We start from the raw sequence: 21,077 nt of genomic DNA, 5'->3' as shown, positions 1-21,077 counted from the left end.
CCATAACTTTCCCCACTTCTAAGTAACCAAACAACAAAATTTAAAACCAAGCACAAACTGAAACATAAAACTATACCAACCAAAGGGCCATCAAACTGTACCAAACCAAACATAAGCAACTATGAAGAAACTCAAACAAATCTTCCTAAAAACTCTTCATTCGAATAAAAATTCATCGCTTCCCAAAAAAATTAAAAAAAAAAAAAAATCGAAAATGTTTGTTCTTGAGAAACCTGTTTTTGCCGAACTTCGCTTCTGATCTCTCTCTGAGCGACTGAGCCCTATTTCGTTACCGCGATGATCTCTTTGAGCGAATGAGCCTCTATTTCGTACCGAGATGATCTCTCTGAGAGTGATGACGAAGTGACGATGCGGCCGCGATCTGAGACTGAGAGTCGAGAGATCAGAGATGAGATGGATTCGTGATGACTGTGACTCCGTGAGAGGGCGGAGTTCACCGCGTGAGAGGGAGGCGTGACCGCGTGAGAGGCAGAGATGGATTCGAATAAAGGACTTTTAGTTTTAGGGATTGTTCAAAAAAATCAAAACAGAATAGAAGGGTTATACGGGTGCCCGCGGGTGCCCACGGGTTCACCCGTATGACCCGTAATTTATTGGACCGGGTACGGGTACGGGTCAAATAAAAATGGGTTTAGTTTATTGAACCCATACCCTATATTTTTTACCCGGGTACGGACCGACCCGCGGGTCCATACCCGTTTTGCCAGGTCTACTTATTACCTTGTTAGAAGCTATTATTAAAAATTTAAAACATTACTAGGGTAATATGATTTTTCTTTCCATTTTGCCCTTAATTAAAAACCATTTCAGATATAATTGCCCTCAAATGTCTACCAAATAACAATTACCCAATACCCTGTCATTTGAGAAATTAGTTAAAACACCCCTACCACAAAAAAATTTAAAAGTTTAAAAGTTAACAAAATATCCTTAGCCACCGAAGACCACCGCCGGCCGTGACTCACCACCGTCGATCGCTGGCTTTCGTAACCATAATTGTACACGACCGGGATCTGGTTGGTCGTGCACTGATAAGGCCTTTTCCGGCCATAGATCACATATCCATGACTAGAAACGATTAAAAAAAGGCGAGTTAAAAGAAATGATTCAAAAATTAATAATAAAAAATATTATTATATTAATATTTAAAAATGAAGGCAATTTATTAATTTATGTAACATATCCATCCATTTAACCTCCCACCAAACATATTATTCATCAAATTCGAACCAACCAAACACAATTTCTAAACATCCCTAATAATCTTCAAGGTGATCTTTCTTTTTGTTAATATAATATACTCTTATAATAAAACATTATATGATCCAAACACCCTTTTAGTATCTTTTGGTTACTTTAAACGATAGAAAAGGTGAATGATCTTAATGCCCTCACCTGCTGTGCCCATCAATGGCAAGCCAATCCCACCTATTTTCATTTCATCTAAATAGTAAATGAATAATACTACACATATATTATTCTCATACAACATTATGTGGCAAGATGTGATTGGGTGAAAGTTTAATTTTAACTTTAAATTAGCCAATCATATCTTGCTACATAATATTGTATGGGAAATGTTGTATGAAAATGATGTATGTGTAGTATTACTCATAGTAAATAGCCCCCAACACCAATGTTAGGCATTAAAAGTTATTATATTGTGTAAAATATTACAATTTTTTTTAATAAGAAAATAGAAAAGAAACTAAAAAATAAAAAATCTGAAGAATCTGAAAAAATAAAAAATAAAAAAATTGAACTTGCAAATATTTTTAGCTTTTAGCTTCTGTTTTTAGATTTTTTTAGTATTGTTTTTGATGTATTCTTGATTTTTCAAAATCAATGACAGTAATTTGTAATCTTTTTTATTTAATATTTGTGATTTTAGGTTAAGGTATTGTGTTATTTAATATTTTTTATTAGTTATTTTACCTTTTTATTAAGAATGACTTGTTAATAAATTTTCGGGTAAAATAGTCAAGTTCAGAATTAATTAGGGTAGTTCTTGGCTGTGTTTGGTCAAATTTAGTCAACTCCCGCACTTATTGGGGTCTACATAGTAGTTTCGAGAGTTTTTGGGGGTGTAAATTAGTTTGACGAGTTTTAGTATGTAAACGCGTTAGTCTTTAATACTTATAAAAAGCTTATTTAAAATGTTCAGAAACCCTTAGGGGGCGTTTGGTTCAGGGAATATTGGATTACTGAAAAGTTATATTAATCGGTGCACGACGGTCATTTTTGGCCTTTTGTGCGCCGTTTTGGCTGCAGCAGTGGTTGCCGGCAGTAGGCAATGGCAGGTGAGTGGCGGTGGTGGCTTGGGTGGGCTACAATTTGTTTTGAATTCAAGGGTAATTTTGTCCAAAAAATTAATTAATTAGGGTGAAATAGTAAAAGTCATATTCATGTAAATAAATTTAAAAATAAGGGTATTATTGTCCTAAAATTTATTAATAAGGGATAGAATTGTAACAAAAAAAGATTACCCTGGTAATCTTAGAATACCTAAGAAAATTGAGGTAATCAGATTATCTTCAATATTATCAACAGTAATTACTATTGCTATTTTAAGATTATCGGAATCTTATATTATTTGACAATCAAACGTGATAATCAAGTAATATAAGATGACATAATCTCAGTAATCCCATATAACCCCTAACCAAACACCCCCTCAAGGGCTTCGAAGTACAAAATATTTATTTTATAAAGCATTTTTAGGATTTCTTTTTTTATTTATTAAATATGATTTTTTTTTTTTTTTTTGCTTATTTATTTTATAATCATAAATACTTTTACCACATAAACTCTAATTTTTATATGCTATTTAAATCATACTTAGAACTAAAAGATGATATAACGAAAGAAGAAGATTTTTAAGGGATATATCATGTTACAAGTAGTGAAATTTTAATTGCTTCTCAATTTTGTTTTTAAATTCAAGCTATATTTTTGTTGAAAGATTAGTTGGAAAGGTATAAGTTTCATGTTAACGAATGTCGAACAAAGTTTTTATATTATTTTTATTTTTGCAATAGAGTTGTCTATTATACTTATATAGTTATATTAACATAAAGATGCTAAGAATTTGTTAATTATTATTATGGCTGTATTATGCATATATAGTATTACTAAATTTGTTAATTATTAGTATAGTTGTATTATATTCTTTGAGTTAATTATTTGAACTTTTAATTTGAATATGAGATGTTTACATTGTTTTTGGAGAATAATTTTTATTTTTTTCAGATTTTTTTTTTTTTTTTTTTTTTTGTGGGTATGTGATTGGATTCGTAAATTGACAGTGGGTTATTGATTGTTTTAAGAAATATTGTGCTGAAGTTTTCGATGATTATGAGAAATATTGTTACGAATGTGGTATTGAGCGAGGCGACTGTGGTGGTTTGTAATCACTCTTTTACTGATATTTCAACATATATGATAGATGGATTTTATTGCATCTATATTAAAAGTCTCAGGTGGATTTTGTTATTCAATTAAAATTTAAAGGCTATAATTATATACAAAATATTATGTATCGAGTGACAATAAATAAGGTTGAATAATAGTGTATATACATTTGTTATGCCTGGGAACATAGGCTTGATGTGGCGCCCAGTTAAGTGCGCAAGGTCAGACCTCGAGAAGAGCCTATTTCCATTCTGACACAGCTGCTTCGTGTGATCATGGTGGCATCCACGGCTTGCTTCCGTCAGAGTAATGGGTGCACGTCAGGCCAGCAAGGAGTTGTGATGATCCCGCGTGTCCAACTTCTGCAGCAAATCACGTGAATTACTCTAAACGAAAGATTTGCACGGATCATCCCACCAACTTACAGATTCAGTGATCATTACCTCAAGGCATCCCACTATAAAATGGGAGCTCCTCTCTCATTAAGGGGATTCGCACATTTTACTCTTGACAAACTCTCTCTCTCTCTCTATCAAAGACAGTCTTTGATACCTTATATCATCAGTGTAAAGTCAGTCGTCTAAAGCGACCTGACCATTATCATTAATAGAAATATCAGTGGACGTAAGATTTACTTCCTTAGCATCCAAACCATTTTAAAACTCTTTTCTCACTGCATTTACTTTCATTTTTCCAAACCATTCACGTGTGTCTTTTGGGGGCCAACTCAACATTTCATACGTGCTTTTCGTTAGTGTCAAAACCACGCATCAACAACATTACTATTCTACAAAAATATAATCAAACTGGAACTTATAAATTATTAATGACGATTGGAGTTTATCCAACAACAATAAGCGGTAATCTATTAAAATTGTCAAAGACATGTAATTTGTGAATTGGTCAAATCCAAATTTTAGACAAATTTAATTAGATTGCTAAGTGATGCGTGATTTAAGAAAAATAAATAAAGTCAATAATAGAGGAGCCATTCAAAACTAGTGTAAGTTTCAGAACGATCATTTCATTTATACAATTAGTACAGAGGAATCATTAGATCACAACAAGAACTAAAGAAGTACGACAAAGAAGATTTACCAGAACTGAATATCGTACAGGAGAGTAAAAAACCGAAATCCGTTATCGATCAGCCATTCCTACAATGTACAAAAAAAAGAGTCAAAACTCATTGTCCAAATTAAAGAAGCCCGTTCAGTTCAAAAAGAGCTTCCTCAACGGTGATGATACCTGCTTTCAGTCTTTCTATCGTATCTTGAATCCGGAACCTAAACCCAAAGGTTCTTAGTATATTTCTAACACGATAAGAAAGAGCATAAATTCTGGCTGCCCGTACTGGCCTCTGAAGCAAGGGTTCTACTTGGGCAAGCAAATCTGGTATGTCAGCCATATTGATGCCTGGAAAGTCCTGGTTCAAGAGCTTATCTTCAAGAACGAAACTGAGTTCCAGCAATGTAATATCCACGTTGTTATTCTGGTGGAACCTAACTATCACTTCATCAACTTCATCGGCTCCGCGGTGATAGCCGAGAGTCCCAAGAATTTGTTCAATCCTTTTGGCCGCCGTATAAGGTATCACTGCATTTACTATAAGTAGGATGTCATGGACCTGAGCACGCGACTGAGGATCCATTTATTGGCCACTGATTCTTTCAGACGAGAAAAGTTTCTTGAAGGGTAAAAAGGGGTTAAGTGAAAACATAAAGGGCCTCAAAAATAGTCAGTGTTTCTTGTAGGGTGAAAACATACTAAGTGAAAACATAAAGGGCAGTTCCCGTAAACCCCATTTCCAGCCATTGGCCATCCAGTTGGAAAAATTAGAAGTTTTAGTTTTAGGAAACCTAAGTGTAATACTTTTGTTTTAAAAAAAAAAAAAAAATCTATTTTTTTCTTTTGCATGAAATTTATATTTGAATCAAAATTAATGTTTTTATTTTTATTAAATAACATAAACAACTATTATTTGTTTTATTGATAATATTTAATATTTAATTTACATCTTTAATGAAACATTTTATATCTTTTTTAAAATAACAAATTTAGAGTTATAGAAACCCTTGTGAGTACGCGCGTGTGTCTACCATTTAAACAAATGGCGTCACTATCTTCCCATTTCAAAAATGCAAAATAATTACTTCCTACAGTGTCATTCCCATTTCACCACAAATTCAACAATGAAGGAAAACTCTCAGTAGAGGGACAAAAATAACGAACTAGGAAATGCAGTAAGCGCGGAGCGCGCTGCTGCTAATCATACATTACTTCCTGTTTATAGTCAACTCGCTTCCTGCCTTGCTTTCCCTTGAGCAATGTGGGACTTCGAAAACTCAGAGCACTGTCATAGTGATGGCAATGGACGGGGCCGAGATTGGGTACTCCTTGGCCCAAGCCCAAGCCCGATCTCATGACAAAGGCCCAAAACCGGCTCGGGCCTATCACAGGTGTAATATGTAAAGTCCAAGCCCGGTTCAATGGGGTTTTTGTAACCTCAGGTCCGGCCCGAGCTTGTCCATTTTTATAATTTCAATTTTTAAATATTAATAAATTTCAATTTTTTTATATTTTTAATTCTAAAAATAGTTTTTAAAAATATTAATTTATTTTTGAATACTCATCAAATGGGATGAGATTAAGGTTTGAGAAAAATGGGTATATATATTTAGGATAATCTTGTAATTAAATATACAATATAAAGATAATTTATGAAAATTAATACTAAAATTGTCGGATTGGGCTTGAAGGCATACCCAAGCCTGACCCAGCCAGTATCCGAGGTCGGGCCTTAAAATTAGGCCTAAGCCTGCAAACACTGGATAAAATCTGGCCTTTTTGGGTTGGGTTGGGTACTACCGGGTCCATTGCCATCTCTAAGAGGACATCTGATAATTGACATGACTAGAGGCCACTGGAACAACCCCTTTGGCAGACTTCTATATTATGATGATTATATTACACGTCCATAATAACAATACAATAAATTCATTCAAAATAGGCTGGGATGGGTATTTTTGGGTTGGGGTGGGTGACCTTATAACCCATAAATTGCCATCCCTAGCTTCACCGGTGCACAACTTTTAATAGTAACTTTTCTTTTATATAGTTAATTTATGTAAATTTTTGTCTACAGCAACAATTATAAAGTCAATTTAAGCAAATTTTAATCAATAGCCATAACAATGTCTTTTACTAAAATAGAATTTCAATAATAAAATTTTTATTTTACCCTCCTCTGTTTGTGTTTGGTTAGTAGAGATTGAACGTTGGTGTGGCAAGTGAGAGAGCCACAAACCACTTGCATGAATCATGGAGACCTGTTGAATTGAGGTTTGGGTCAGAGATAACCCGTTTTGAGGCTTCGTGGGGTTTTGTGTTCGGCTGTTTGTGAGAGAATAAGACACGGTTATATTGATAACACCAAACATAAATCTGATTGTCCCAATGAACAAAACACTTCCTCATGGCAGTTGAAATATCCACGATTTCCACAAGGTTTATGTAGTTTGGTTTGCCTCTGTCTTTAGCCACTTCCAAGGCATCTCGGCTCAGTTCATGAATTGATTTCCATTTTTTTTTTTAAATTTGAAGGCTTTACACTGTGAATCACAAGATATTTGTACGTATTTCAATTAATTCTTAAGTTCTATTAAATACCCCTATAAACCCAATAAAAAAACAAATGCTTCTAGCACCGCGTTATTTCAATTTACCAAATGTTTCTTTATTAAATTGTTTTTTCCAGATATTTCCCTGCCAACTACCAAATGTTTGTCTAACGAATTGATCTTTCGGTATTTTTGTGTCAATTACCAATTGTTTGTTTCACCGATTTGGAGCCACACTACTACAAAATCATGGAAGTTTTGCTTCAACCGTGCATAATTTTCCTCTATTTAGATAATGGGTCGGATTATTACAATACCCATTATTGACTTAAAATGAGATAAATTAACCACTTTCATCTAATCTAAATCTAACAGCTCCTGTGAATTTGAGCATAAAAACGTTTTCACTTCGCTCACACTAGATTATATATAAATGACAATATTTGATAATTCTCTATTTAATGATTATGTAGATGACTTAATTGAGATGATATCAGCATTACACATCCATGTTAACAAAATAAGTTGGAATGGGCACTGACGATCCATGCTCATTGGTAAAGAAGATTTGAATCAATAAAATTAAGAACTGGAATTGGCGGGATGCGCCAGGCCCTTGCAGTAGTGCAACGCATGGGCGACGCTCGAGAGCCCCGATAGCAAGCTACCGTGGTGGGCTCCCTCCCTGAAAAAATTAATTTAATATCATGTGGACCGATGGCCCACGTATCAGATATTAAACTGATAAGAACAGATACTACACTTGGTCTTAGCCAAAAGGCCGAGAAAGGTATGCTTAGAATGGCCCCTCAGCTTCCAATTTATACTTCACCCGTTTCCTGTCTTGCTTGCCCTTGAGCAATGTGGGACTTCGAAAACTCAGAGTACATGTGATAATTGGCATGACTACAGGCCACTGGAGCAATCCCTTTGGCAGACTTTTATCCTTTTATCATCATGATGATGCTGCATGAGCCGCCCGATCAATGTATAGAGTCACTGTGCTTTTCAATCAACCGGCAATTTTTTATATGGAGAGAATTACTTTAATATTATAATTTATTTATTTTGATTCTTCTATTTTTAATATTCATCATATTTTTTTGAATTCATGAACTATGTAATATGAATTAAACAGTTAAGTAGATCTATGTGAGACATTAAGCATGGGTATTGTGAAGAAGAAAAACTTGATGTCGGATAGGAATGAGAAGCGAGTTGGGCAGTTCGTGAGCTATTCGAGCTCGGCTTGTGAAAAACTCAAACTCAATTCGAAATCAATCGAGTCGAGCTTGCACTCGAGTGGCTCATTTAAGGAGTCGAACTAAGTTCGATCCAAGTAAAGCTCGGCTCAATAGACTCATGAGTCTCATCCCGCTCGGAGGGCCAGATTGAAAGTTTTGTAATTTTTTTTTTTTATTTTCAAGTTTTTAAAATGACAAATAACCCATTTCTTATAGTAAACTCAAAGCTCGAGCTCGATCACTCGAGCACGAACTCAAGTACCCATCCATAGCAGCGAGCTTGAGCTCCAGCCCAAGTATTCAAACTTAAGCGAGCTCGGCTTGAACTCGACATTGTTCATCACAAACCGAGCTCAAGTGTTTAGATACTCGGCTAGGCTTAGCTTGTATACGCCCCTAAAATCCTGGATCATCCATGGGTTATTTTTGGGTTGGGCCTTTTGGCCCATACACTTAATGGGCTTTCGTAATCTTCCCCAATCACAACGTTAACACCCGGCGTATGTTAGCACGAGTAAAAGCTTTCTCTAAAATTCCCACCCGAAAACTGAAGTAAAAGGCCGCGCACCACCCCGCCACCTCCCTTCGTTAGCAATGGCTGGTGCGCACTGCGCCGCCTTCTCCGTTCTTACATCACTTACTAACACCACCCCAAAATTACTAAAACCACTTCTTTCTTCTTCCATCTCCAGTCCACGCCCTCCAAAAAAACTCACGAAGCGGAAAAATCACTTGCGCCCCAAAATCCTCAAAACCCTAACAAAACCATATCCAATAGAGCCCGTAATCCCTATTGTATTACCGCCTCAAAACGACACCTTTTCCGAGCCTCAACTCGACGAACTCGTCGGAGTTGTCCCTGCCGTTGATGAAGTCGAGGAAATTCAGGTCACGGAGACCGAGGGTGTTGCTGGAGACTACAGTGGCAGTTTAGGTAAATTGTCTGCAATGTCTGTCCTGAAAGTTGGCATGGGTTTGGTTGGGGTTTTGATGTTACAAACAATTTGTAGTGTTTGTTTTCTGGGAAATTCAAATTCCGACGAGGAAAACAAGAATTTGGATGCTTTAGATAGGGGTATTAATAGAATAAAAAAAGGGAGCTTTTTGGTAGATAAAAACGTGGTTGATTTGGATGAAACCGAGTTAGAATATAAAATTAATGAAATTAGGGCAATGGCCAGAGAAGTGCGAAAGATTGAAGGCAAGGCACGGGGAGCTGATAACGAAAAAGGTGACATTCTTGATGAATTTGTGAATTCTAAGAGTAGAACAGGCATTGAAAAAGAGATTGGCTCATGATTGTCTAAGTTGGAGAAGAAGTTGAATTCTAGAAAAGGGAAGTCACCCGGATCATATATGAACATTTTGAACGAGTTTAAGGGTGTTGAAGAAGCAAAAGAGATGGATGAGAGTAATGAGAAATTAATGTTTAAGAAAAAATTTAAGTTTAGGAGTCCTACGAGTTTGAGAAGTGATGCAAAGGGATTTTCAGGTATGGAGGATAGTTCAAAGTATAAGAAAAAGAAGAAGAAGAAGAGTGGTATAGCAAGTACAAATCATGATTCAGGGGAAAGCATGTCGGGGACTATGGAAGGAGAGAAGAATGGAACCGAAGCATCAAATAGAGGGTCAAAAGGCTTGCAAAATAAAGCAGAAAACCTGGAGAAGAGGCTAAAAGAAATGGGAGTCGGGAACATTGACAAGAGGTTTGGTAATGTTCCTAAGAGTCTATTTTGTAAAAATACTGAACTGTTTTCTTAATGTTGGTGAACTCTGCAAATCTGTTACCTTAATTATCAAGGTTTTTTTTATTCAGTCATTCTGAATGACCAAAAAGATTATTTGGTTTACTGAATTTATGGTAGGAACGATCATGGAAAAAGCAAAAATGAAAATAGGGGAAGTATAATAATTTGATAGTACTCTTATTTATCTGCATATATAAACTTTTTTTTTTTTTTTTTTTTTTTTTAATTTAATCTTTTAGATACTGGCCTGGAGAAGAGTCAAAGAGGGTCTTTGGTTGAAGTTATGAAGTCTAGAGAAACAAAAGATATAGAGGCACTAAAGGTGCAGAACCTCGCAAAAGGAAAGCAGGAAACTACCATGAAATTTGATGAAGATTCTCGGTTGGGTGGAAATGGTTCATCAGCGAACATAGTCAGGGGTGATCAATCAGATATCAAGTCTGATTTGTGGTGGCTGAAGCTTCCTTACGTCTTGGTACATTATTGAAACTTGTAAATTCTTCCCTTGTGGCATTTTTTATTTCTTATCGATTGCATAAACCGTGGCACTATATTTTTTATCAGTTGCATAAACCATTCTTTCTCAGTTACACATGACTTGTTGGTTTTCATTTAGGCTTTGAAATTCATGCCATTTTCTATATATGTGCATAAGCCTAATCAAACCGTGGTACTTTGTAATATTTGTTCTGTGTTAATCATTTTCTCGAGTATAAATTCATGGATGATTGCCGCAAGATGACTTTTATGCCTATATTAGAGGTATCTTTTGGCCATTCAATATGACTATGCCCTCATTTTCCTTTCTAGATTCATAAATTTTGCATCTTATATGTTTCATCTCGATCTTGTTAACCGTAAAATGTAATGAAAAGCACCCTTTCGTATTTCTGAGTCTAGATCTTGGCTTATGCGTCAAGCATTTATTGGCAAGCAGCAGATATTAATGTAGGTTCTATACTAACCATAGATGTTTGCTGATGCTGTTTTGTGTGTACTTTGTAATGTTTGTTCTGTGTTTGGGAGAAGTGTCTTTCAATTTCTCTAAGCATCATGCTGTCATTTATTCAATTGCAGGCTATTCTTATGCGTAGAGGTTTGGACCATGAAGGTCCAGGAGGCTTTTTTACATTAAGACTCACGTCTCAGGTGCAACACCAGAGTGAGATTTCATATACGGTTGCTTTTGAGGACCGTGGTGATGCTAATAACTTTTGTTGTCTACTCGAATCATTTTTTGAGGATCTAGGCGATTTTAGTGCTGATATTGTTCCTCTGTCCGTGAAAGTAAGCATTCTAACTTGATTTCAATTAAACTTCAGACCTTCTTGTAGACTTACATGAGTATTGTTAGGATTGGACTCACTAAATGAGAACTTCAACTTTTGCAGGAACTTTATGATGAAGTTAAATCAGGTATGAAGAACATTGTTGTTGTGAAGGAAGAGGCAGCTTAAGCTTTATGCCGGACAACCATTAGCTGATGTCGAGAAAGCTTTTTCTCGCTGATTGAACAAGGTAGCACAACCATTTACTGATTTCTTTATGGCTTGTGCCGTGTACACAAGAGAACATTATTTGCTAGCACGTTGTTGTCCTGGCTGAAATCACAATTTTGCAGACAAGTCTAGGTTTATTTGGGAGAAATAGCCTAAACTCTCCAGTCCGCCCACTGTAATTGACAATTACAATTCTTTATTGATGTTGCTGAAATCATAATGATGTCCTGGCTGAAAACAAAATGAACTGAAGTTCATTTCTTGGAATGTTGGAGGTAAGAACAGGATGTTACAGCAGTTTCTGCTGCTCCTCCCACTAATCGATATTATTGAAGCAACTTGTAAAATTAATCATTCAAGAATCTAATAATTTATTTTAGCATTTTCCCTCCTTTCTCGAAAAGTAGAAAATTGACAACAACATAACGTCGTCTCCTCTAAGGCTCTAACCGCAATGATGATGGAGACAGAAAGATTTACACAAACTTCGGAACTCCTGCAGCTGCCCACCACCAACCTTACTGTACTGTGAAGCTGTAGTTTTGAGCATGGACTGAGCATCAATGGGTGGCAAACTAGATTGGCAAAAGCATTGCCATGCTTCCTGCTTCTGCTCTTCATTTTCAGTAAATGCATCGCACATGGAAATTACAGTACTTCTTGCTGCTTCTCTCGCCTCAGGCAGTCTGTCCTTCAACAATTCGGCTGACATTTGAACCAGTGAAACCGACCCAAACTCTTCATTTCTTCTAGCCTCTGGAATTGTTTAATTTACTTCATCTTTAGAGACTAAAAAAAAAAAACACGTATAAACAACATATGAGAGATATACTAGTGTTTACCATCTTGGAGACAATTAAAAATGGAGGCCTTTTTACATTAAGACTCACTTCTCAGGTGCAACACCAGAGTGAGATTTCATATACGGTTGCTTTTGAGGACCGTGGTGATGCTAATAACTTTTGTTGTCTACTCGAATCATTTTTTGAGGATCTAGGCGATTTTAGTGCTGATATTGTTCCTCTGTCCGTGAAAGTAAGCATTCTAACTTGATTTCAATTAAACTTCAGACCTTCTTGTAGACTTACATGAGTATTGTTAGGATTGGACTCACTAAATGAGAACTTCAACTTTTGCAGGAACTTTATGATGAAGTTAAATCAGGTATGAAGAACATTGTTGTTGTGAAGAAGAGGCAGCTTAAGCTTCATGCCGGACAGCCGTTAGCTGACGTTGAGAAAGCTTTATTATCGCTGATTGAACAATGTAGCACAACCATTTGCTGATTTCTTCTATGAGACCTGCAAAGACACTTGCTGTTAGAGCAAACGCCATCATTAGCTATGACGTAGGGGCATGTGAGCTTCTGAGCCTGATGTTCGCTCCGCACGGGGGCGTGTCCGGGGCTGATGCACTTACCATCATGACATTTTGAAGCCCTCTCTCTCTATAAAGGCAACAACGGTCAAGGAGAGAGGGTGGGAGAGAGAGTAAAGAAAACAAACAAAAACAAACTTTCTCTGGTCTAGGCTTCATGTCCAGAAAACTCTCCCAAAAAACAAAGATTTTCCATGATCGCTGGGGAAAACCTGTCTTTTGTATCCCATTATCATACAATCGAATAAAATATTAGTGGACGTAAGCTTTATTCATTTTTCCGACCGAACAACTTTAAAAACGTCTAGTTTTCACATCATCCTCCAGGAGGCGCATCATCATCTTGACCACTACCGCATGAGGGTCGAGTCTTCTTTGTTGGTTCCCAAGAATCACGCACTCATCCTACTCGGTTCTCCCTAGAGTCAACCAAGTATCTTTGGTTGACGTATGTCTTCGTCCTGACGCTTTCACTGGTGCGGAAATTCATTTGGAAACGAAAGATTAGGTGAAGTTTTGGTTTTTATGTGTTTGGAGATGATTGATGGTGAAAAGTTTTGATTTTGTGTATTGTGGGGTGACAATGAAAGTGGTGAAGAAGATGGTGTTGGTGCAAATTTAAAATATATATCGTTATTTTGTTAATTTTATTAACTTGGGGTTCTAATGTAGTTTATTAATTTATTTAATCAGGATTTATAAGGGTAATAAGGGTATTTCAATGGTCACATCTGGTCAAAGAAAATTATCAATAGAAGAAGACTAACGTTGGGTGGAATTTGATGGTTTTTTATTGGTGGCAAAGTAGTTTCAATAAAACTCGGGTGGAAAAAAGAAATTTGGCCTTACAAAAATGGCACTTTGTAAAGACTCTTTTTCTAAATGATTTTATGATTTCGCATTCTCATGGATGTGTTTGTTTTTATTATTTTGGATAGGATTTTTGAAAAAGTAAGGGTTGGGTGGTTATTACGACGTAGAATTTAAAAATTAAGAAAAACACCCCGTAGGTTTGTTAATTTAGAAAACACCCCTGTAATAAAATATTAAAAATTAATAAAAACACCCACACTTACCCATTAAATACTAGTAGCCAGCCACCACCATCGTAGGGTGATTGAGTTGTTGTATCGGTGCATGACCGACTGGATTTGACCGATCGTACATTGATATGGTCTTTCCAGCTAGATCCATCGTAGATCTAGTCGAAAAAGGCCAGATCTACAGTTAGATTTGACCATTGATGATCAGATCTAGCTGCGTTTGGTCGTCAACGATAGCCAAAGATATGGCTATCGTTGACGACTAGCTACGACCAAAGATCTTTGATCATAGATCTGACTAGAAAAGGCTAGATCGACACACTACCGGCTAGATCTAGCTGGTAGTGAGCCATTATACTATCTACCTTTCAACTGTGGTGGTCGGAATCTTGCAAATGTGGGTGGGTGGGTGGATGGGGGTGTTTTTGGCAATTTCTAAACTTTTTTGGGGGGTGTTTAGTTAAATTAATAAACCTAGAGGGTTTAAAAAATTTATAAAATATAATAGGATTTTAAGAATAGAGAAACAAATATGTATTTTCGGTAAGATAGGGATAGAATAGTACAAAAATATTGAAACAAACGCACCTTAATTTAGAGTTAAAAAAGACATCTACCTTTTTGTTCATTAACAAAAAAAAAATTCTAAATTTTTAAAATGACAAATTTTCTTAATGTTGTTAAGTTGTTAGAACTTATACTATCATGAATTTATAATTTATTTATTATAATCACTCTTTTACTGATATTTCAACATATATGATAGATGGATTTTATTTATATTAAAAATCTTAGAAGGATTTTGTTATTCAATTAAAAAACTCAAAGGGCTATAATTATATGCAAAATATTATGTATCAAGTGACAATTAATAAGGTTGAATAATATTGTAACATAAGAAAGAAAAGTTATAATATTTTGTATATACATTACTATTCTACAAAAATATAATAAAACTGGACCTCATAAATTATATGATGATGATCGGAGTTTATCCAACAACAATAGGGTTCGTTTGGTTCGCTTTTGGGAATACTATTATTAGTATTCCCAAAAAAGTTAAACAGTCAAATGTCATTATTCCCAAAATATTATTCTATATTTTTTAATTTATTTTAAATCTCCTAAATTTGTTAATTTAACTAAATACCTCCAAATATTTTTTTTAGAAATTGCAAAAATACTCCTGCCACACTTCGGCGGTGGTGGCCGATTATCCATATTTAATGAGAGGGTTGGAGGTGTTTTTGTTAACTTTTAATATTTTATTATAGGGGTATTTAGTAAATAAACAAATATAAGAGATATTTTTATTAATTTTTAAATCCTATATCGTAATACTTGTCTAATTTAATTTTTTTTTTCAAAGATTATTTTAAAAACTATTAGAATAATGAACGGGCCATAATTTCTGCATTGGTCAAATCAAAATTTGAGAAAAATTTAAAACCGATGAATGATTTAATAAAAGTCACTAACACAGGAGCCATGCAAAACTGGTATTGGGTTTTTAACCTTGCTTTTGCATCTCTTACCAAAACACAAAGGCCTTGTTGAATTTTCTAACCTTGCAAAGACCATTTCTAACCTTACATGGTTGGCGGTGCATTTCAAGTCTTTCATGGACTGAAAGCAGACAAGGGCTTCATTGATTTCCTCTGCTTTTACCAGGGCATCAAGCAAGCAATTCCATGTGTATACATTAGGTGTCAAACCTTTCTGCATCAACTCTTCCATGATTAGATATGCTTCATCAATTCTACCAAATTACCAGAAACCATCAATGACAATGAGACTACTATATATATATATATATAATTCTATGCCTTTTGATTTTGCCTCTTCGAAAAGCATGTAATTAGCTTCATCAAGCCTGTCGATTTTAGCAAGCCCGTCAACTGGCGTCAAGGACAGAACCATAGGTATCAACAGTGGGGTGGTGACCTTTGTCTTCATTTCCCTCCAGCAGCTGGTAAGCTTTGCTCACCTTACCTGACTTGCAGAATCCATCAATAACAGTGTTGTACGCACGGGTGTCCAGAACACAAACTTGCTGAAACTGTGTCCACTTGTAATTTCAGGTATTTGCAGGGAATCAAGATTACGGCATGCATGGAGAACGTGTAAGGAATGCTTGTTGGGGCTACCTTTGTCAAAGTGATTCCGTGGAAAAAAGTTATAATATTTTGTAGATCCATGAATATTCTACAAAAATATAATCAAACTAGAACTTATAAATTATTGATGATGATTGGAGTTTATCCAACAACAATAAGCGGTAATCTGGTATGAGAGCCTAGGATAACAGCAGAGCCTTGCAAAATTTGTGTGAACTGTTTCAGAATTATCATTCATTTATACAGGCGGAGAAATCCTAGAATGTAAAAAAAAAAACAGTCTCAAAACTCATCGTCCTAAAATACTCCAGAACCAGAAACCAAAGTAAAATAAAATGCGACAAGCCTAAAAAATATGCAGTTCACATGAAAACCAAATCAAACAACATCAAGAAAAGCTTACGAAATTTGCACCAAAATTTAACAACTAAATAAGCCCATTTAGTTCAGAAAGAGCTTCATCAACCGTGATATTACCCGCTCTCAGTCTTTCGATCGTAACTTGAACCGGAAACCTGAAGATTCTTAATATATTTCTAACACGATAAGAAAGAGCGTTGATTCCAGTGGGCATCAGAAGCAAGTCGTTTACCTCGGCAAGCAGATTTTTTATGTCAGCCAACTGGATGTCCGGAAAGTCCGGGTTGGGGAGCTGATTTTCAAATAGGAAACCGAATTCCAGCAATGTAGTAACGTCGTTGTCATGCCGGAGGAACCTTTTTATCGCTTCATCAACTCCATCAGCTTCGCGGTGATAGCCTAGAGGCTCAAGAATTTGTTCAATTCTTTCAGCGGCCGTATAAGGTTCCACTTCATTTACTGTAAGTAGGACGTCTTGGACCTGTGAATGCGACTGAGGATCCATTTCTTGGTGACTGACTCTTGTAGACGAGATGTTCTTGATCGGTGATGTTATGAAATTGGTTTGTAGACGAGAGATGTTCTTGATCGATGGTTTTATGAAATTGCGCGCATGATATGTTTTGACCAGATTACCCCTACAATTTTCACTCGTATCTTTTAAAAAGGTCAGAAATACTACGCTTTTATAGGGGTAATCTGGTCAATGAAATTCTGGCTCTCTTTTATCACATTTTCTGATATCTCCTAGACTCCTACCCATTTCCTATTTCTCTAAACCAGTTAAACAAAGGCACATGTACCCAACTTATGGTGATTTGCCGTATAGACAAATTAGTACCCAAAATATTTAAAAATGATAAACAATAACTTTCCATCATGTTTGGTTTGGGATTCTGTCAATAATTCTTCAAAATGCTAAAATACCCTTAAAAATTTAATATTTAATTTTTTATTAGTGTATGAGAAGTCAACTCAATCAATAATATAAATACCCATCATTTACATTAAATTTACAATCAAGTTGTTATGGGTTAATAAAATGACTAAAAAATTTTATCTTGAGTTTATGGATTTAAATCACTTTTTTGAAAAAAAAAAATATCATATAATAAATTTATATATTAATTAATAATTAATTCAAACATAAAACAATAGAAGATAAAAAAAACCCCAAATCGAACACACCCAGTCACCCCTAGTGTCTTTACCTACATCGCCTCTTCCCTACCTCACCCACACCGCCGCTCCGTTCTCCCTCGATCTTCCACAATCGTAGGTCCTCTCTCCCACCGTTACCCACAACCCCCGCCCTCTATCCCTCCCTAACCAACAGCCGCGCCCCTTTCTCCTATCCCTAATCCGCAGCGACCGTTCCATTTTCCCTTTCCCGAACCCACCACCGCGGCTTCAATCTTTTGCTGTATTTCGATCTGTTAGTGTTGTACATTTTTCGTCAAAAATCCTCTCCTTCGGTTTGTTTATTTTGTTCATTTAGATTTCTTATGAGTTTGGTGCTGTTGTGGATTTTTGTTTTGTTGATGTTATGGATTTTGGTGATTAAATGTTTGTAAATTTTGGTGATCTTGTTGACGATTGTGGAAGATAGAACGGTGGTGGTGGTGATGGGTTATGGAATCGGTACAGAAGAGGCTTTCACATAAATATTTTTTTGTTAATTCCATCAAATTCCTGTGTTTTAAGATTTTTCCGCTATTTAAACCTTTGAATGATTTGTTTTTTTTTTTTTTTTTTTCTATTAATTTATTTTGGGGAAGCCTTTAGACTGCCCAGTTTTCTTTCTTCTTTTTTGTTTGTTGAGATGTCTTTAACGTCCCAAGGCCAAGATTGTTTTTTGAACAACAAATTGATCCTCGGTATGGATTGAAAAATATGTTTCTTTAAAATGAAGTTTATTAAAATATTTTTGGGTGCGTTTGGCTCCCTATTTTTATCCATATTCTCAATCCTATTCTCCAAATAATGTTTGGCACACTATTCCAGAAATATTACCCTATTTTTTTAATTACTTTTAGATCTCATAAGGTTATTAATTTCACTAAATGGCCCCTGAATTTTTTTTTTTAAAATTAACAAAAACCCCTCCATCAACCCAACTTGTCAGATTCCGGCAACCACTGTCGGTGATAGCCGGAATCTGTACAACGGCCTAAATTCCGACCATAAATAGCCAGAATTACACCGATCTGGCCTTTTCTGGCCAGATCCACCACGGATCTGGCCGTCGTTGACCGAAAACAATGGCCACATCTTTGGCCGTCGTTGACGGCCAAAGATGGCCGTCGTTTTGGCCTTTCCGGCCGTCGACGGCCATAACAGGCCATAATGATGCGTTACGGCACAGATCCGATCGGTCTGTGCCGTAACGAAATTTTTCGGCCAGATTCCGGCGATGGCGGCCAGAATCTGACACTGCAGGTGGTGGGGGTGTTTTTGTTATTTTATATAGTAGGGTCTTTAATTAAATTAGTAAACCTAAGGGTTTTTTCATAAATTTTTCAAATTTACCTCATAATACTCCCCTATCCAACAATCCAATACTATCCTCAAAATCTTATCCAAAATACTACACTAAACGCACCCTTTAATTTTTAACTATAAGATAACTCTTGTTTTTCAATAATTTAGAAATCTCATTATGGAATCATATGATATGATGGTAGTCTGAATTGATGGAGATTTGATACGGAAAAATATTTAATTGTAATTGTAAGATTGATTTATGGATTTTTGTTCTGTTGTGGAAGATAGAGGGAGAAAGCAGCGGCGGTGTGGCTGAGGTAGAGAAGAGGCGATGTAGAGAAAGAAACCAGGGGTGACTAGGGTTTTTAGATTTCGGGTTTGAATTAATTATTAATTAATATATAAATTTATATATTTCATATAAATAATAAATCAACATTTTAATGGCCTAAATTCAAATAAATGATTTAAATCCATAAACTCAAGATATATATATATATATATATTTTTTTTTTTTTTTTTTTTTTTAAATCTCAAATAACAGTATCTTTTACAAACTCACAGGGACAAATTAGTCTTTTTATTAACCCATAACAACTTGATGGCATATTAGTAATTTAATGTAAAGGATGTGGGTATTTATGAAATTGTTTGAGTTGACTTGTTATATATTAATAAAAAATTATAATATCAAAATTTTAAAGGCTTTTTAGTCTTTTTATTAGCATTGTTACGGAAATTTTTAACAGTACCTGATGGAAAGTAGCTGTTTATAATTTTTAAACCTTTTGGAAATTAATGTCTCTAGGCAAACTATGGGCGGCTGCATGTTGCTCCACTACTGTTTTATAGGGGTAATCTGGTCAATGAAAATTTCATCGACCAGATTACCCCTAAAAAATTCGAGCGAAATTTTACCCTTTGTTAGGGGCAATCTGATCAATGGAATTTTCTTTGACCAGATTACCTCTAGACTTCATGGCCGTCGCCACTGGCCTTTGACTTACCTCTAGACCTCATGGCATAATCTATGGCCACTAACCATTGTTGTTGAACATAATTACTTCGTGGTAATTAAGGAATTAAAGTATTTGTTTTACAGTAAGAGAGTAAGAGTTAGCTTTCTATGTAATAGGGATTTTTCGTAGGTCTTCAAAGAAGTACATATGCTTTAATATGCAATAATTAACATATATAACACAAATTTGTAATACAGATGATTATCGATTAATTGGAGATAATTTAATGGACTGAAAAAATGTTAAAAATAATTATTTTTAACTTATAAATAAATGAATTGTCTTATATCGATTATAAAATTTTGCATAAAAAATAGTCTAACTCTTCATTAAAAAAAAAAAAAAAAAAAGTATTGGTAATCTAACTAATTTAGCTAAAAAAAAAAAAAAAAAAAAAAAAGTATTGGTAATCTAACTAATTTAGCTAAAAAATATTTGGTTATTTTATGTTACACGAGCTTTAATCACTTGATTTCGCATACTTTTATTATTATTATTATTAAGTTAATCTTATAACACCTGTTTTAAAAACTTTTCAAGCATTAGTTCAGTTGGCGCCTTGATCTCATAGGTTACGGGTATTCAAGTCAACTTACGCCAACTTTGACTAATTCCTCAAGACCCTGAAGTTAAGAATTGTGTAGACCTCTTGTGAGCACTCTTACTAGCCACAGAGGGGAGTCAAACTTAATAACTCTTAAGTAATTTTAAGGGTGTTTAAAACCGGTTAACCGTTTTCTTGAACCGAATTAATTTTTCTGTTCAAGATTTTTCCTAAACCGAAATCGAACTGGTTTAGAGGAAAATCGATTTTTCGGTTAACCGGTTTTCCCCTTAAGGCTTAAACTATTTTTTTATTTTTCCTAATTTAAATTGTAAACATCAACAATACATATCCCAATAAAAATTAAACATTCATATATATGTAAAGGGGATTTAGGTTTAGAGATTTTTTATTTTATTTTAATTTAATATATAATATATTATATATATTATTATAATATTGTAAACCGATTAATAAAATCGGTTTCGGTTAACCGGTTTGCATTTTCTCCCAAACCGGTAACCGAACCGAAAATGTAGTTTTTTAATTTCTATTAACCGAAACTATACCGGTTTTTCGGTTAACTGAAA

The 21,077-nt window shown here is 35.1% G+C and overlaps 2 protein-coding genes and 1 non-coding gene across 3 annotated transcripts; 2 read left to right on the top strand and 1 right to left on the bottom strand.

The window, feature by feature from the left end:
* Nucleotides 1-7,650: 7,650 nt before the first annotated feature.
* On the bottom strand, nt 7,651-7,846 carry LOC116137209. The gene has a single exon (XR_004129134.1). It is a non-coding gene; the product is annotated as a U2 spliceosomal RNA (small nuclear RNA).
* A 1,044-nt stretch (nt 7,847-8,890) lies between these two features.
* On the top strand, nt 8,891-9,595 carry LOC116136853. Its single transcript, XM_031422520.1, has one exon. It carries the CDS (start codon nt 8,891-8,893, stop codon nt 9,593-9,595), a length of 705 nt encoding a protein of 234 aa, XP_031278380.1.
* Nucleotides 9,596-9,652: 57 nt separating this feature from the next.
* LOC116136852 lies at nt 9,653-11,518 on the top strand. Its single transcript, XM_031422518.1, has 4 exons — nt 9,653-10,007; nt 10,284-10,519; nt 11,122-11,331; nt 11,436-11,518. The coding sequence occupies exons 1-4, from the start codon at nt 9,653-9,655 to the stop codon at nt 11,499-11,501; spliced, it is 867 nt and encodes a 288-aa protein (XP_031278378.1). The 3' UTR covers nt 11,502-11,518.
* The last annotated feature ends 9,559 nt before the right edge of the window (nt 11,519-21,077 follow it).

This window comes from Pistacia vera, unplaced genomic scaffold (assembly GCF_008641045.1).
Source record: "Pistacia vera cultivar Batoury unplaced genomic scaffold, PisVer_v2 Contig320, whole genome shotgun sequence".
Classification (NCBI taxonomy): domain Eukaryota; kingdom Viridiplantae; phylum Streptophyta; class Magnoliopsida; order Sapindales; family Anacardiaceae; genus Pistacia; species Pistacia vera.
The sequence above is the reverse complement of the archived record's forward strand: the minus strand, read 5'-3'. Positions and strand labels throughout refer to the sequence as shown.

Bases quoted from the DNA above. Each gene is read 5' to 3' on its own strand.
- LOC116136853 (XM_031422520.1), top strand. From the start codon at position 8,891: ATGGCTGGTGCGCACTGCGCCGCCTTCTCCGTTCTTACATCACTTACT.
- LOC116136852 (XM_031422518.1), top strand. From the start codon at position 9,653: ATGAACATTTTGAACGAGTTTAAGGGTGTTGAAGAAGCAAAAGAGATG. The intron at 10,008-10,283 runs GTAATGTTCCTA...TTAATCTTTTAG, and splicing joins GAACATTGACAAGAGGTTTG to ATACTGGCCTGGAGAAGAGT. The intron at 11,332-11,435 runs GTAAGCATTCTA...CAACTTTTGCAG, and splicing joins TTGTTCCTCTGTCCGTGAAA to GAACTTTATGATGAAGTTAA.